This window comes from Neoarius graeffei, chromosome 15 (assembly GCF_027579695.1).
Source record: "Neoarius graeffei isolate fNeoGra1 chromosome 15, fNeoGra1.pri, whole genome shotgun sequence".
NCBI lineage: Eukaryota > Metazoa > Chordata > Actinopteri > Siluriformes > Ariidae > Neoarius > Neoarius graeffei.
Window position 1 is genome coordinate 47974404 of NC_083583.1, and position 19001 is coordinate 47993404.

Consider the following 19001-nt stretch of genomic DNA (forward strand, 5'->3'; position numbering starts at 1 on the left):
TGATTTGTCATCCCGTTGATTGAAAACAACTGACTATAATTTCACCTTCAAATTAACTGCTAATCCTAGAGGTTCACATACTTTTGCCACTCACAGATATGTAATATTGGATCATTTTCCTCAATAAATAAATGACCAAGTATAATATTTTTGTCTCATTTGTTTAACTGGGTTCTCTTTATCTACTTTTAGGACTTGTGTGAAAATCTGATGTTGTTTTAGGTGATCATAGGTAGCATGATTAGCTTCTTTGACATCCTCGAGTGTGAAATGACTATCACTTACATCAACATTCTGTAGCATAGTTTCTATATCACAGGATGGTGGGTTAGTGTCAGGAGTTCCAAAAGCTTTTCAAAATGATTAAACCACTGCGGTTTCCTTTCTTCAGTTGTTTTGTTTATTTGAGTAGATTTCTTGTTAGTGATTGTGTTGAAGATTTTCCAGGCTTTTGCTGTGTTGTTTGCTGGGAACTCACTCTCTGTCTCTGCAACTTGCAGTTTCAATGTTTCTTCTTCCAACTGGAGAGATGCTTGATTCAGCTGATGTTTGGCATCTTGCAAGCATTTTCTAATGATGCGAGATTTACAAATGTTATACTTTTTAGTGAGTTGTTCTACCCTTTTCCTTGCTTCCACGATAGAAGGAAGCAAGGATGCATGTTTTGCATGTTTTGCAACTTTTGTTCTATGAGCTAGTGGTAGTGTAATAGCTGCTGCATGGTCTTTTGCTTTGATTAATGCATCATATTGTTATGATACAGAGGTGTTTTCGTCATAGAGCTCATCTAACCGGTTCCACAACTCAATAGAAAAATTGGACCGGACTTTGGCATTGTACCTAAGTATTTTCCAATCACAACGCTTCTTGGGTGTAGGTACTTTAGTGGCCCTTAGAGAAAGTCGAATCTTACTTGTAACTATTTGATGAGCTGAACCAACTGAAGCAAAGGAAGAATATGCTTCAGAATTTATGACGCTATTCTTCCATTTAGAGTTTAAGATGTAGTCTAGTTGATATTGATTACTCTTTGGGTCTTCAAAATTCCATCTTTTTCCCATTCTCTTTTCAAACATGGTATTTGTTATACAAAGAGAATCTCATAGGCTAAGTCGATTAGATGAGTTCCATTTTCATTAGTGCGAGTACCATGGGAATATCTTACGTGACAAGCACTAACTTTTGCATTCCAATCAATGAGTAAGACTAAAAAGTTGTGTTTTGGTGTCCCATCAATAGTACTTCTTAACTGATTGTAGAACTGCTCCATTTCTGACAAGTTTTGCCTCTAATTGGTTGGTGAGTAGGCAGAAACTATTGTGAATTGAAGCTACCCACAAGGGAAGCTTTCAGAATATGATTTGAAATGCTGGTGACTTCAGACAACACTTCCTCAGCAGTCCGGTTAATGATGAACCCAACTCCTCTGACCGCAGCCTGGGCTCTATTTCTCCAAGCAGAAGAGGTTATCACAAGATGGTTGTCTGTATGGTCTCAGCATGAACTCATCTATGTCCTTTAATTGCTATTACACCGATGTTATACTTGTTCATTGAACAACTGCTTGTATTCTCCAGTTATCTTTTCCAGTTCTAATATTGAAGGTGGCTATGTTGATGGATCTTTTTGTTTTGAGAATGAGTTGTAGTTGGCCATATATCAGGCACACGACTCTGTAACGGGTTGCTCCAGTTTAATGTTGTACTGTTATTTATTTCAGCACTCTGGACTACCACAGCTTTCCACAACCATGCTACCACTGCTGACTTTTAGTGGCGGTTCTATCACTGTTCTTGTCGTCCATTGTCTTTTCATTTGCCGGCAGAAAATTTCAGGGTGCACTGGCAAGTACTATGCCCCTATTCAATGCTCAACTCTAAGCGGGATCTAAGGCAAGGCAAGTTTATTTATATAGCACATTTCATACACAATGGCAGTTCAATGTGCTTTACAGAAGTAAAAACAGTAAACAATAGAGAAATAAAATTACATAAAATAATTGTATTTTTATTCTAAAACAATTAATTAAAAGAATTAAAAGAAAATAAGAATTAAACAATAGTAGAAATAAAATAATAAAATGAAGTAGTAGTTCAAATAGGAGGAGAAAAAAGAAACCAGCAGAATAGAATAAAGAAATAAATAGAATAAAGTTAAAGTAAATTTAAAACATGCAGAGAAAGTAAAGATTATAAAAAATGTAAAGACAATATTAATTATTTAACAGAAAGCATCTGAAACAGCTTGGTCTTTAACCTAGATTTGAAGCTGCCAACAGCAGGAGCATTTTTAATGTCCTCAGGCAGTTGGTTCCATAGCTGTACTGCATAGTAGCTAAAAGCTGCTTCACCATACTTTGTTTTAACAACTGGTTTTAATAGTAAATTTTTCTGTTTCGATCTGGTAGATCTGATTGGGTTAGGCCGCTGCAACATATCAGAGAGGTAATTGGGCCCTGTACCATTTAGAGATTTGTATACCAGCAGCAATGCTTTAAAGTCAATTCTGTAGCTTACTGGAAGCCAGTGAAGGGACCTTAGAATTGGAGTAATGTGCTCTGTTCTTTTTGTTCGTGTGAGAACCCTCGCCGCTGCATTTTGAACCAGCTGAAGTCGTTTGATGGTCTTTTTTGGCAGGCCTGTGAAAAGGCCATTGCAGTAATCAACCCTACTAGAGATGAAGGCATGTATTAGTTTTTCCAGATCATTTTTTGACATAAGTCCTCTTAGTTTGGAAATGTTTTTTAGGTGATAAAATGCCGTTTTAGTGATTGCTTTCATGTGACTGTCAAAGTTTAGCTCGCTGTCAATGAAAACACCAAGATTTTTAACCATTTCTTTAGTTTTAATCCCTTTTGTGTCAAGAATAGTGGTAATCCTGAGTCTTTCATCTTTTTTTCCAAATAGAATTACTTCTGTTTTATCTGTGTTCAGCTGAAGAAAATTTTGTGACATCCAGCTATTGATCTGATCGATACACTGGTAGAGATATTCAAGGGGGGCATAATCATTAGGTGATAGAGCAAAATAAATTTGGGTGTCATCTGCATAGCAGTGATACAAAATTGAATTTTTATTGATAATTTGCCCAAGTGGGAGCATATAAAGGTTGAAAAGTAATGGTCCAAGAATCGACCCCTGGGGGACACCACAGGTCAAGGACATTGACGTTGAGGAACAATTTCCCAGGGTAACAAAGAAGCTTCTATCTTTTAAGTATGATTTTAACCAATTGATAACTTTACCAGTCAATCCAACCCAGTGTTCAAGTCGATATAGCAGAATGTTGTGATCAACAGTATCAAAAGCTGCACTGAGGTCCAGTAATACCAGGACCAATGTTTTGCCTGCATCAGTATTAAGACGTATGTCATTTATAACTTTAATCAGCGCTGTTTCAGTGCTATGATTGGCACGAAATCCTGACTGAAAATTATCAAAACGGCTGTTTGATATCAAGAAGGCAGTTAATTGATTGAAGACAATTTTTTCAAGGATTTTCCTGATGAATGGTAAATTTGATATTGGCCTGTAGTTATTTAATACTGAAGGATCCAGATTATTTTTTTAAGTAGGGGCTTTACAACGGCTTTTTTTAGGGACACAGGAACAACGCCAGTCTCCAGGGATGTATTTATAATTTGAAGCACATCTGTAATTATAAGATGAAGAACAGACTTAAAAAAGTTGGTGGGCAGAATGTCCAATTCAGATGTTGAGGAACTGAGATTTTGTACAGTTTTTTCAAGAGTCTCATAATCAATTAAACAAAATTCTGACATTGTGTTGAAGTTATCTATCTGTGTCATTGGTGATTGCAGTTTTTAAATTTTTTGCAACTGAGATATATTATGAGGAATATTCTGCCGTATTTTATCAATTTTACCTTTGAAAAAGGATGCAAACTCATTGCATTTATTAACTGAGAGAAGTTCAGGTGCTAATTGTGGTGGGGGATTAGTTAACTTCTCTACTGTTGAAAATAGCACACGGGCATTGTTCATATTCCTGCTGATGATGTTGGAGAAGAAAGACTGTCTTGCTTTACGAATTTCATAATTATAATTACAAAGCATCTCTTTATGGATTTGATAATGGATGTGAAGTTTAGATTTGCGCCATTTTCTTTCAGTCTTTCTACATTCTCTCTTTAGCAGTTTAACAGCCGGGTACTGCTTCCATGGTGCTTTCTGCTTATCATTGACTCTTTTGATTTTGAATGGAGCAATATCATCCATAATTTGGGTCATATTTAAATTAAAAATTTCCAGTAAATCATCTACAGAGTCTGACATTTTGGTTGAGTTCTGAGAGATCTGGGATCTAGATGAACAGCATGTGATGAAGACTGAACAGAAGCATTTATCTATCACTCTCCAGTCACTCAATCTACGTTGCAGCCCATAGATGTTACCAGAGCCTCATTAGCCAGTCTAAGTTCAACATCAGCCTGCCTGTCATGGGAGGACCTACCAGACTACTTGACAGTTGTTCCCTGTCACCCATGAGTTAGGCCTGAGCAAGAAGCTTGTCTTTCATCCGAGGGTGTAGCCTGACGAGGCAATCCTAGACTGTTGCCACCCCCACACGACTATGACAAGGGGTTGGGTTTTGAGGGGTAAAGGTGTGGGGAATGTTTTCTTTGCACAGTTTGTGTCTGTTAATACCAATCAATCATTACTTCAATGCCACAGCCTATTTGAGTATTGTTGATGACCATATGCATCCCTTCAAGGCCACAATTTACCATCTTCTGGTTACTTCCAGCATCATAATGCACCGTTACAAAGCAAAAGTAATTTCAAACTGGTTTCATGAATATGACAATGAGTTCAGTGTTCTTCAATGGTCTTCCCAGTCACCAGATCTGAATCCAATAGAACACCTCTGGAATCTTTAAGTTTGCTAACAAATTAAAAAAAAACCATTAGGTTAGCTAATCTATTGGGCTAATCTGTATGCAAGGTCACTAGGAAAGCTAGCTAACATTTGGCTAATAATTAAATTATGTGATTAAAAACAAGTTAGCCTTTAAAAAAAAAAACTACTATTGGTTAGCTAATCTATGAGGCTGACCTGCAAGTTAGATAGCAAGATAACTAACATGAAGCTATGAATTTTATTATGCAGTTAAAATCAGTGGCTAACTAAAGTTTACTAGTAGGGTGACTAACATTAGGCTGACAATTATATTAATTATATGATTAAAACTAGTATCCAAGTTCGCTAGCAAGTGTTTGTCTTCACCCTCCCTTGGCCCAAAGATCATACTTTTTTTTCTTTTTTTAATTTTCACTGTTTTATTTCGAATGAATTTCCATATCTTAATTATGTTTATCTTTTTATCAACATTCATTTTTGCAACATTGTTTTGTCATGTGATATGTAACATGAATGAAAATTGTGTCCAAAATGTATTTTTATGATGAAAAAATTATTGTAATCACTATTTCTTTTTTTGTCCTTGATCTTATTGATGGAACTGGCCTTGTATCTGTGAGCTAACGGTAGGTACACAGATGGCATCCCCACACTGTGCGTTTTCCAAGACAATCACTGAGCTCCCAAGGGCATCAGCATGATGGAGATGATAAAAGCTCATTCCTAAAAGCTCCATGCAAACTCTGGCACAGAGCCGCTCTGGAACACTGGGTCATTTTACACACAGGGAACCATTATAACTACATTTGTACATATGCTTAAGGGTAGATATGCAACACATTTTGGTGAGAAAATGTTGAGAATTGAATGATCCTGCATTATCATGCACTGTCAGAAATAGGGGTACAGTAGGAGTCCATTTCTGTCCCCCTAAGGTACGATCTACACTAATGTACCCCCTAGGGCTCATTATTGGACTTCAAGGTAACTATGTGTACCTTTTTAGGGTAAAAAAGCAGTACATAAATGCTACAAATAAATACCTTAGAGGATACTGCCCCAGTGACAAGCCATTGTACCCTTATAGATACAATGATGTACTTTATTTTCTGAGAGTGTGTACAGAAGTGCAGTGTAGTCAGATCCCATCATCCATCCATTATCCATAACCGCTTATCCTGTGCAGGGTCGTGGGGAAGCTGGAGCCTATCCCAGCTGACTATGGGCAAGAGGCGGGGTACACCCTGGACAAGTTGCCAAATCATCGCAGGGCTGACACAGAGATAGACAACCATTCACACTTGCGGTCAATTTACAGCCACCAATTAGCCTAACTTGCATGTCTTTGGACTGTGGAGGAAACCCACGGGGAGAACATGCAAACTCCACACAGAAAGGCCCCCACTGGCCACTGGGCTCGAACCCAGAACCTTCTTGCTGTGAGGCCGCAATGCTAACCACAACGCCACCGTGCCACCCCAGATCCCATCAGCATCTCAATATTATGAGTAAAGCATCACATTATTATTATTATTATTATTATTATTATTATTATAATATCTTTTTAAAAATCTGAAACTGACTACATTGATCAATAAATGTATGAAATGTTTAAATTACCTTATTCTTATTTTCTTTAAAAAAAAAACCTTGCTTACAACATTGCACAAGCAGCCTAATTCAGCCTCTAAAGTTGAGAAAGGTGATTTATCTTGTACACACAGGTTATTTATCTTGAGATAATGTGTGTGCACAAGTTATTCCCCTGTGCTAACAAGATAATTATCTTGTGCACATAAGATAACCTGTGCACACAAGATTAAAAAAAAAAAACACCTTTAGGGACTTAAATGAGATGGAAAGCGTTCCTTAATTACATATAGAATTGTACCCTATAGCACTACATCATTTAGTGTAAATATATTAGATGATCTAATGTACAGTAGCACTTTTGAGTACAATTCTACATGTATTAAACAATATATTAGTTCAAAATAATCAAATATAATAATTAAGGTATTATAATAATATATGTTTTTTGTAATATATTTATTTATTTACCAATGTATTTACATTTAAAACATTTTTTTAATTTATCTGTATACACTTTCTACTGTATGCTCTTTCAGGGTTTAATAATCCAGCTCCAGTCCATGAAATCCATTCCTCCAGGTTTTGTATCTTGGATGCATGGAGCCTACTGTCTCCCTATAGGCAGGTAGCTCTTGTGTGATTTTGTTTCCCAGCATCTGACTCATTGTACTGGTGCCTAAGAGTCGCTCAAAGTCGTCTTGAACATCATTTACATGTGGGTGCACATGATGAATAATTAACATCACTAATCACACTGCTGTTTTTGTCACTGTAGCCTCTGCTAGGATTCACTCTTCCAGAATCAGCTGCTTGCTTTTTGCTTGAGAGGTGTTTGACCAGCTGGGAGTGGCTGCCTGGTGCTCTGTGTGAGGGGAGGAGAGAGCGAGCGAGAGAGCCCTGCAGTGGAGAAGGAGAGGAGAGGAGAGGAGAGGGAGGCTGCTCTGAGATGCTCTGCTGGCTGGAGGAGGAAGAGATGTCCGTGCAGGAGTTCCAGGAGCGCGTGGGCTGTGTTATCACCCATGTTGGTGAGTTCTTTCCTCCTTTGCATTAGGAGTGATGAACGGGCGTGGTGAGGGGGTACTGGGATAAGCATCATTACATCACATCCTTTGATGCAATTGCATCTTATATGCTTTGGATTTCTGCATGCTTCCTTCTGTAAATATTTTGTAATTTAAATAGCATGCAGTAGTGCACCAGCTTGATTTTGAGGAGGTTCAAATATCTATAAGGGTATTAGGATTTGTATTTGCATAAAGTCATGTCTTTAATTTCTGAATTAGCGCTGATGAAGTGGCATGACGGAGCATGCTATGACATTTTCCAGTGACTTAAAATGTACATTTCTCTGTCTCCTTATCAGGTACTTATGGGTTACAATCTATTTAAAAAATCCCCTTTTCTATTGAGAATGAACAATATAATATAACACACACATAGGGAAGTAGGTTATTGTGCCATGCTTCTGGCAAGAGCCTCCTGTTCCTCCTGCTCTTCCTCCTCCTACTCATATGAGATGCATTGGTGTTGAGGCAGGCCTCATGGGACAGGCTACGCGTTGCCATAGAAACTGAGCCAGGCCTGCACAGCTCTCCTCACTACTACAGTGATTCATGGCACAGTATAGCCTCTAAAACGCCTCCACCTTCCTCCTCACAGCACACAAGGGGATCCCAGTTACTGCTCCAGTTTAGGTTGAAGATGAACGCTGGTTTCTAAATGACCATTAAACTTAAATCCTGTCTACTAATCTGTGTTTAATGATCATCTGTGAGCAGCTTAAATTGCTGCCACTGTGCAATATGACTGTACATTGACCTTGGACTGGAAATATGACTCAATTGAGAGCTGGAAGTCTTCTTACAGTACACGGTCTTTGGCATTGTAATAATACAATAGAATGTTTTATAAAAATAAATGTTATATGAAATGGTCACACAGTTTTATCTCCGTGGGGGGGCGGTTATCAGTGTTTTTATGTCACCTTGATGCATGGGCCATTGTTTTCATGTTAAAAGTATAACAATTCAGAGCAGGAAAAGGCATGAGAGTCAGAGGTGTTACCGCTCATTGCTGTAACTGAATGACACAGTGGGAGAGACGTAATCCTGAGCCAGTCAGATTTCCGCTTGATCTCTGATGATATCACCTCACTGTGAATCACTAAGTATTATTGAGTAATCTCATCTCATCTTTCATCATCTCTAGCCGCTTTATCCTGTTCTACAGGGTCGCAGGCAAGCTGGAGCCTATCCCAGCTGACTACGGGCGAGAGGCGGGGTACACCCTAGACAAGTCGCCAGGTCATCACAGGGTTGACACATAGACACAGCCAACCATTCACACTCACACCTACGGTCAATTTAGAGTCACCAGTTAACCTAACCTGCATGTCTTTGGACTGTGGGGGAAACCGGAGCACCTGGAGGAAACCCACGCAGACACGGGGAGAACATGCAAACTCCGCACAAAAAGGCCCTCGCCGGCCACGGGGCTCAAACCCGGACCTTCTTGCTGTGGGGCGACAGCGCTAACCACTACACCACCGTGCCACCTTATTGAGTAATGTATGGCTTATAACGAAGAAGTCATAATTATTTCATGTTAGAAAAAAAAACATGATGCAGCATACTGTAGCTAATGATATATTTTATATGGTTCCCTTGTGGTGACTTATCTACATACACCGATCAGCCGTAACATTAAAAACACTCACAGGCAAAGTGAATTATGTTGTTACAATGGCACCTGTCAATGGGTGGGATATATTAGGCAGCAAGAGAACAGTCAGTTCTCAAAATTAATGTACTGGAAGCAGGAAAAATGAGCAAGTATAAGGATCTGAGCGACTTTGACAAGGGCCAAATTGTGATGGCTAGATGACTGGGTCTGAGCATCTCCAAAATGGCACATCTTGTGGGGTGTTCCTGGTATGCAATGGTTATTACCTACCATATGGTCCAATCCCACAGAAGAGCTACTGTATCACAAACTGCTGAAAAAGTTAATGCTGACACCTTTCTGTTTTAGCTGTTTCACCATTAACTTTTTCAGCAGTTTGTGCTACAGTAGCTCTTCTGTGGGATTGAACCATATGGGCTAGCCTTTGTGCCTCATTTGAATCAGTGAGACTTTGACGCCTATGACCCTGTCGCTGGTTCACCGGTTGTCCTTCCTTGGACCACTTTTGGTAGGTACTAACCACTGCATACCAAGAACACCCCACAAGATGTACCATTTTGGAGATGCTCAGAGCCAGTCATCTCGCTATCACAATTTATCCCTTGTCAAAGTCGCTCAGATCCTTACGCTTGCCCATTTTTCCTGCTTCCAACACATCAACTTCAACAACTGACTGTTCTCTTGCTGCCTAATATATCCCACCTCTTGACAGGTGCCATTGTAACAACAAATTCGTGTAATTTACCGGTCAGTGATTTAATGTCATGGCTGATCAGTGTAAATGCTATTTATCAATGTGTGTGTATATATCTAGATTCAAAGATTCAAAAATTTTTTTATTGTCAGTTCACTATATATCCAGGACATATAGGAGAATCGAAATGCCGTTTATCTCTCACTTTACTTGTAAAATCAGATTAAAAAATATTTATATTAAGAAAAACAATATATATAAATATTTAAAAAATATAGGTAAAAATACGGGGCGGCACGGTGGTGTAGTGGTTAGCGCTGTCGCCTCACAGCAAGAAGGTCCGGGTTCGAGCCCCATGGCTGGCGAGGGCCTTTCTGTCTGGAGTTTGCATGTTCTCCCCGTGTCCGCGTGGGTTTCCTCCGGGTGCTCCGGTTTCCCCCACAGTCCAAAGACATGCAGGTTAGGTTAACTGGTGACTCTAAATTGACCGTAGGTGTGAATGTGAGTGTGAATGGTTGTCTGTGTCTATGTGTCAGCCCTGTGATGACCTGGCGACTTGTCCAGGGTGTACCCTGCCTTTCGCCCGTAGTCAGCTGGGATAGGCTCCAGCTTGCCTGCGACCCTGTAGAACAGGATAAAGCGGCTACAGATAATGAGATGAGGTAAAAATACACTCTAAAATCAAACAATGTACAAAATAGCAGTAGTGCAAATACAGTACAATATCTGTAATGGAGAAGGTGCTAGAAGAGTAGCTTATGAGGTATATATGAGCAGTAGTGCAAATGAGCAGTAGCAGCAGATACAGCAGTAATGCAAATGATTGTAGTGTGATGTGCGAACGGATGAGAGAGTTTCTTGTGTGAATGAATGTGTTACAGACCAGGGGCAGGGAGTAGGTAGTGGACAGAGTTTAGCATCCTGACAGCCTGGTGGATGAAGCTATTCAGTAATCTTGTGGAGTGGGCCCAGAGGCTCCGGTACCTTTTCCCTGAGGGCAGGAGGCTGAAGAGTGAGTGTGAAGGGTGGGAGGTGTCACCAGCAATGCTGATGGCTCTGCAGGTGAGACGAGAGTGATAGCTGTCCGTAAGGGAGGGCTGAGGGAGACCAATGATCTTGCTGGCCGTGTTGACTATGCGTTGCAGAGTCTTCCGGCAGGAGGCATTGCAGCCTCCGTACCACGCGGTGATGCAGCCAGTGAGGACACTCTCAGTGGTGCCCCTGTAGAAAGAGCACATGATGGGGAGTGGGACTCATGCACTCCTCAGTTTGCGGAGGAAGTAGAGGAGAGTTTGTACCTTCTTTGCCAGCGATGCGGTGGTGTTGGACCAGGAGGGGTCCTCAGTGATGTGCACCCCGAGGAATTTGGTGCTGCTCACCCTCTCCACTGCAGCACCATCAGTTGGTCAGAGGGGGATGCTGTGAGTGACCTCTTCTGAAGTCGACCACAATCTCTTTGGTCTTCCCCACATTCAGGAAGAGATTGTTGTCTTGAGTCCACTGGACCAGTTGGCTCACCTCATTCCTGTAATTGGCTTCATCGTTGTTAGTGATGAGGCCCACCACAGTCGTGTCATCTGCAAACTTGATGATGTGGTTGGTGCTGTAGATTGGTACACAGTCATGGGTCAGCAGGGTGAAGAGCAGCGGGCTGAGCACACACCCTTGTGGGGCCCCTGTGCTCAGTATGATGGTCCTGGAGGTGTTGCTGCTGACCCGAACGTTCTGTGGCCTCCCTGTAAGAAAGTCCAGCACCTAGTTACAAAGAGAGGTGTTGAGTCCCAAATTTCCAAGTTTTTGTATTACCTGCTGGGGAATGATTGTGTTGAATGCTGAACTGTAATCCAAGAACAGCATTCGCACATAGGTGTTCTTTGAGTCCAGGTGAGTGAGGGCTGGGTGTAGAGCAGTGGAAATAGCATCCTCTATGGACCTGTTTGACCTATATGCAGACTGGAATGGGTCATGAAAGGGAGGGAGGATGGACTTCATGTTCTGCATGACCAGTCGCTCAAAGCACTTCATGATGATGGAAGGGCCGATAGTCGTTATAGCTGTATGGGAGGGGCTTCTTTGGCATTGATATTATGGTTGCAGCTTTGAAACGTGGGGACAACTTGTTTTGGTAAGGATCTGTAAACATCTGAAGTGTTTTTACTCTGATTTGAATTTTGCTGTCTCTACAACAAGCACTAATGTTTATATAGCAGCTGTCCAATGTTCATTAGCTTACTAATAGCTTTCGTAATGAAAGGAGAAGCATTTTGCATGTGAATACAAGTAGATGTCTTTTGTAAGTTGTTTCTGATTCATAACTCAGTAAGTTATAGGCTAAATCAGTTGCTTTGGTGTGATTTCTTGAAGCTGTCCTCAATGCTATTCTGCAAGTATAAGATGTTAAAAACGGGTTTAGAAGATCCAACAGGAATGAAAAAAAATTCCAGCCTTTTTTTTCACTCATCACTTTGAGTTTGTCATATCACTCATGCTATGTGTATCTTTTCACATCACATACTGTTGTACTAAATCCATCCATTTTGGCATATCACTACAGTGACATGGCATAGCCACTCTGACGGCTTCAGCCATCAAAGTGTCTAGGGAACATTACAATAGTGGTTTCCCATTGCCTTCTACTGGATTATTATAGAGGTTTTCTCCTCTCAACCATTCACACCTACCGGTATGGACAATTTAGAGCCACCAATTAGCCTAACCTGCATGTCTTTGGGCTGTGGGAGAAACCAGAGCACCTGGAGTAAACCCACGCAGACACGGGGGTAACATGCAAACTCTACACAGAAAGGCCCCCGTCGGCCACTGGGCTTGAACCCAGAATGTTCTTGCTGTGAGGCAACAGTGCTAACCACTTACACCACCTAAGGGCACCTTTAGTACAGCCTGTTGTACTAAATAGGACATGAAAATAGTGCACCATTAGCTGGTACTTTTATATGGTGGGTAGCCTTCAGCTGTGACCATTGTGTGACCCTGTATGTCATGATGGGCCAATGATTTTTTTTTTTTAATAAATCTGTTCTGTGAGTCTTTCTGGAAACAGGGTGTAAAAACAGGTCCAGATCTCTCATTTCCTCAGTGTTGCTGCACCTACTTATAGTCTAAAAAACATTAAAATAGAAAGTCAGTTTTCACAGTGTTGGCCCTTTAATGTAATTTGAGAGAATTTAGTTGCTATTAAAAATAATAATAATAAATGATCACAGTCACAGGCCCAGTCATTGCTTTAGTCTGTAAAATAATGATGGAAAATGTGGCTATTTAGCCATCTCTACATAAGGAAAATTAACACAGCCAGGGTATTTATAAAGGCTCTTGGAAAATTGCAAAGGGATCTGCTCAGGAGAATGTAGTTAATGACTGGGCATGGCAGACATGGCTCACATCTATCCAAGGCGCACAGAGATGTGACATTCATTAGTGTGAGGGTAAACACAGAAAAAGAGGATTTATACCCAGTCCCTTTAAAAACACCCTTCTTTTATTTATGTCACAAAACCCCAGCCCTGATTTATCGATGCTGCGTTTTCACATGAATCTTTGTACATATTGGGCGTACAAACATTCCAGTGCAAAGTGTAGGTTTTATCAAAACAAATGTTTGCTTAGATTTGTGTACAGTATTTACAGTACGCACAGCTTTGATTATACAAATGCAAAGCATCTAGTCTTAAAAAACAAAGCTGCATGTTCACTTTTACAGAGGGGCTTGTTAAATCAAGGGGCTGAACCTCTAATACATTGAATTAACTATAAAATAATTGGTCTTAAATACAAACTGTCACAGTCCGGTCTACATCACCAAGTCCTTAGCAGCTGGAATTATTCGTCCCTCCTCTTCTCCTGCAGGGGCAGGATTCTTTTTTGTGGAGAAGAAGGACAAATCCTTGTGCCCTTGCATTGATTACCGTGGGCTAAATGACATCACCATCAAGAACCATTACCCCCTACCTCTCATGTCTATGGTATTTGAGTTACTCCAGGGAGCCCAGATTTTCACTAAGCTAGACCTGTGTAATGCTTACCACCTCGTGAGGATCAGGGAAGGGGACGAATGGAAGACGGTGTTTAACACCCCCACAGGCCACTACAAATACACTATATTGCCAAAAGCATTTGCTCACCTGCCTTGACTCACATATGAGCTTAAGTGACATCCCATTCCTAATCCATAGGGTTCAATATGACGTCGCTCCACCCTTTGCAGCTAGAACAGCTTCAACTCTTCTAGGAAGGCTGTCCACAAGGTTTAGGAGTGTGTTTATGGGAATTTTTGACCATTCTTCCAGAAGCGCATTTGTGAGGTCACACACTGATGTTGGACAAGAAGGCCTGGCTCTCAGTCTCCGCTCTAATTCATCCCAAAGGTGTTCTATCGGGTTGAGGTCAGGACTCTGTGCAGGCCAGTCAAGTTCATCCACACCAGACTCTGTCATCCATGTCTTTATGGACCTTGCTTTGTGCACTGGTGCACAGTCATGTTGGAAGAGGAAGGGGCCAGCTCCAAACTGTAAAAACAGTCTGCATGCCTAGGTGCTTGATTTTATACACCTGTGGCCATGGAAGTGATTGGAACACCTGATTCCGATAATTTGGATGGGTGAGCAAATACTTTTGGCAATATAGTGTATCTCATGGTTCCGTTCGGCCTGACTAACACTCCCGCGGTTTTCCAGGCCCTCGTTAATGATGTCCTGAGGGACTACCTTAACCTTTTTGTTTTTGTTTATCTGGACGATATATTGATATTTTCCCGCTCCATTGATGAACACCGCATCCACGTCAGGCAGATCCTTCAGTGACTCCTGGAAAATAAACTCTTTGTTATGGTCAAGAAATGTGAGTTCCATAGAAGTTCTGTCTCCTTCCTGGATTTCATTATCTCCCCCGCACAGATTCAGATGGACCCCCTGAAACTCAAGGCAGTTGCTGACTGGCCCACCCCGTCCTCTCGGCGAGAACTCCAGCGGTTTCTTGGGTTTGCGAATTTCTACAGGCAATTCATCAGGAACTTTAGTACAGTGGCTGGGCTCCTCACGGCTCTAACTTCCACCAAGGTCCCTTTCAGCTAGGAGGAAGGGGCAGAGAAAGCATTCTCCAAGCTCAAACGAAGGTTCACGTCAGCGCCTATATTCACTATTCCAGATCCGTCCCGGCAGTTTGTGGTTGAGGTCGATGCTTTGGAGTCAGGGGTGGGGGCCATATTGTCTCAAAGATCGGCTAGTGACAACAAGCTTCATCCTTGCTCCTTCTTCTCTCGTCGGCTTCCCCCTCTGAGAGAAACTATGACGTTGGCAATAAGGGACTGTTGGCCATTAAACTGGCCTTGGAAGAATGAAGACATTGGTTGGAGGGGTCAGACCTTCCCTTCATTGTATGGACAGATCACAAGAATCTTGAATACCTCAGGACTGCCAAGTGCCTCAATTCTCGTCAGGCCCAATGGTCTCTCTTCTTTTCTCGCTTCAAGTTCACACTTTCCTTCCACCCAGGCTCTAAGAATGGTAAGCCCAATGCCTTGTCCAGAATGTTTTCTCCCCTCCAGGAGGAATCGACCTCCCCTGAGACCATCCTTCCTCCACGGTGCCTGGTGGGGGCCGGTCTGTTAGAGGTGGAAACCCTGGTCCAGAAGGCCCATGAGCAGGATCCAGGGCCCAGTAATGTACCTCCTAACCATCTTTTTGTTCCTGTTTCTGTGAGGGCACAGGTGTTGCAGTGGGGTCATGGCTCCAGAATGGCGTGCCACCCAGGAGCAGCCCGGACTGTGCCACTCATCCGACAACATTTTTGGTGGCCATCCATCAAGGAGGACGTCCAGAGGTTTGTGGCAGCTTGCGACATCTGTGCCAGGAACAAGACTGGCAACAGACCCCCGCCGGCCTGCTGAGACCCCTTCCTGTTCCCCACTGGCCCTGGTCACACACAGCCCTGGATTTCATCACAGGACTCCCCAATTCAGGTGCCAATACTTGTATCTTCACTGTTGTCGACCGTTTTTCTAAAGCTGTTCATTTTGTCCCTCTGCCCAAGATTCCCACCCTCAAGGAGACCGCCGAATTGCTGATACTCCATGTTTTCCGTCTACACGGACTCCCCTCAGACATTGTATCAGGCCGTGGATTCCAGTTCTCTGCCCAATTCTGGAAGGCTTTCTGTAAACTCATTGGTACTTCTCGCAGTCTGTCTTCAGGTTTTCACCCTCAGACCAATGGACAGACGGAACGGGCCAACCAGGAGCTGGAAGAGGCTCTCAGGTGCATGGTGTCCAAGGATGCTGCCTCCTGGAGCAAGACCCTTCCTTGGATAGAGTACGCTCACAACTCCTTACCCACCTCTGCTACGGGTCTTTCCCCCTTCCAGTGTTCTCTGGGTTACCAGCCACCACTCTTCCCCATCCAAGAAGAAGTCACCGTGCCCTTTGCCCAAATGTTTGTGTACCACTGCAGGAGAACGTGGGCATTGACCAGGAAAAAGCTCCTACGTTCTGTCAAGATGTTTAAAGAGCAAGCCGACAAACACCGCTCAGCAGCTCCCATCGATCGGGTGAGGCAGCGGGTAATGCTCTCCACTCACCACTTGCCCCTTAAGATGGTCTCCCGCAAATTGGCTCCCAGGTTCATAGGACCTTTCCCCGTCTCCAAGGTAATTAATCCCTGCTCTGTAAGACTGTCTCTGCCCGTAACCACGTGCCGTATTCACCCAACTTTCCATGTCTCCCAAGTCAAACCCCTTGTCTCCAGTTCCCTGTTGGAGGTGGTTGTATTTTCACCTCCATTTGTTTGTTTGCCTGTTCCCAATGTAACTCAAAAAGTAGTGAATGGATTTTGATGAAATTTTGATAAAGGTGAGCCATGAGCCAAGGAACAGATGATTAGATTTTGATGCAAATCTGGATATGTATGTGGATCCAGAATTTTTTTTTTTGTCTGTTCCCAATGTAACTCAAAAAGTAGCGAACAGATTTTGATGAAATTTGGTGTACAGCTTGAGTATTATCCTAGGTTCAAGTGATTTTGATTTTGATGTTGATAATATGTGGCTTGGCGGAGGTGTGTGCTCTACCGAGTGCCTTTCTAGTTTGCTTTTATAACAGCCTCCAACATTTTCTAACTCTGCCAGTTTACTTTATCAACCTTTGCCTTTTCTTCCAGAAATACCTTTTATAACTTGGCTGATGTCACAATGTCTTCTTCAGTCTTTGAAACTGAAAAACCTTTTTGTGGTTCTTTTCAACCTATTTTATGTTGATTTTGTGGTTTGATATTTTGTACTAAAATTGAGGTATATTTCTTTTCCACTCAGAAATTGTGGCAGATACAAACATGTGCACTCAACTATATGTATCCTGAGATGATTGTATGAAATGTGCACAGTTATAATCAACATTTCGGCATTCTTCCATCATTGCATTCATCCAAGTAGCTCTTGGGAAAGGATGTTTTCTTTCAATTCACCACTGAAAATAAGTTGCTTTGTCCAGGACTACTGTATGCTGGAACAATAGCTGTTATAAACTCAGGAACCTGTCTATGGGCGTTGTGTCGACTGATCCTGAATGGGATCCCATATCTAAACTCACACAATCAAGCTGAGTGCTTTGCAGAGACATACAGTAGATTACAAAACAACAACAACAAAACAACCCTGGTTCCACTGCAAATGTAAAAAGGTGAACAATAGGAAGGTCACTGGACTTCCTTCCCTCACCCTTCATCTGTTTGGAAACCTATCACCAATATTACGTCAAAACTTCCTTCCTTACTTGTCTACTGATATCAGTGCGATGTTTATCATGAAACAGAAACTCAGATACAGCACTGATTCTCAGTGGCAGCTATGACCTTTAATCGTCATCTTTGTGTTTCCTTTCCAACTGGTGTTTTCCTGGAAAACCTGTTATTTTGTAGAATATTGTTATTTGTGCAGTAAAATGTCACTTGACCCCTGATTATGGTTGCATTTTTCCTGTTGAAGTAGGCTACACTACATATCTGTGGGACATGATAGCATTCCTCATCTCATGCCTTACATAAAATGATGTCCACATTTTACAATTTCCTATTTGTGAAGCTATTTCTTTAGTCAATAGGCCACACTGTATTTTTGAGTACATGTTCTTTCCAAACAGCTAAAGAAAAAAAAAACCCAATATCTTTGTAAAACACATCAGTTTGAACTTCTGAGTACATTTGGTAGCTGTGACCCTTACCTCCCATATAATGACCGCAGTGCTGTTGAGTGCTTCTAAATAAGTAATGTGTGTGTTGCATTACTTTACTCTCAGATTCTGCTGTTATGTGGTAGGTAACAAATAGCTGTTTTGAAACTTTAAAATAATGTAAGTGATCTGGTGTTTGTACACAGAATTTAGCAGCGAGCTCTAGGTTTTGGAAACTGGAAGCATGGGTGGGCTTAAAGTGTACCGGTACTGGTCATGCTTACAACATTAATCATGCTTTATGTATTACTTATAGACAAAAGACGCGCACATTCGGTCACAAAAACACCGTAAAAGCACTTTTGTGGACAATTTTATTCTGTGAATTACCTGCGGAGGCAGAACCACAGGGTGCAACCATTGTCAGCCAGAAGTGGCGTACAGTCGTTGATTCCGGGTTATCGGGTGCGAGTAAACAAGCAGTGTTCTGTGGGTCGAGATTCCCAGTTTCCAGTCAAGTAACTTCAGAACACGTTGAATAAATATAGATCTAATACTTGTAACAGATCTTTATTTTATGGCACATATCCATTATTTCATGGCATTATGTGCAAGTAGATTTGGTTGTACTTTGGGGTCAAGAGCTTCTCTGGCGAAGCTCGACAGGTTTAGAATGAGTCGGTCATATATTGAGATATCTTCGAGTTTTTTATCATACAAGCATAATAAACATATTGACAGAAACTTGATACTTTACACTTTCCTATGTGTCCACTGCCAAATAATATTAGTTTTTAAATTACCTAAATTAGATGAAACTTGTCACCTTACTCGGTCACACCGGAGTCGGAGCACTGAGCACCCACTTGCGCATTCATAAAAGACTATTCATGTGCTCTGTGTCTGAAATCGCTCCCTATTCACTATATAGGGCACTATATAGTGAGGACGCCATTTTGTAGTGCTGTCCGAAACA

At 41.6% G+C, this 19001-nt stretch overlaps 1 protein-coding gene across 5 annotated transcripts in view; it reads left to right on the forward strand.

The window, feature by feature from the left end:
* The first annotated feature begins 7252 nt into the window (after window positions 1–7252).
* mcf2l2 (MCF.2 cell line derived transforming sequence-like 2) overlaps window positions 7253–19001 on the forward strand; it is a 176438-nt gene continuing 164689 nt past the window's right edge. For 4 of the 5 annotated variants that reach the window (XM_060941525.1, XM_060941530.1, XM_060941526.1 and 1 more), the window contains exon 1: window positions 7253–7498. In XM_060941525.1, coding sequence (XP_060797508.1) covers window positions 7420–7498 — 79 coding nt within the window. In that variant the 5' untranslated portion in view covers window positions 7253–7419. Of the gene's footprint in view, window positions 7499–15796; window positions 15827–16046; window positions 16510–19001 lie in introns of those variants that run through there. The other variant, XM_060941529.1, reaches the window with a different exon arrangement.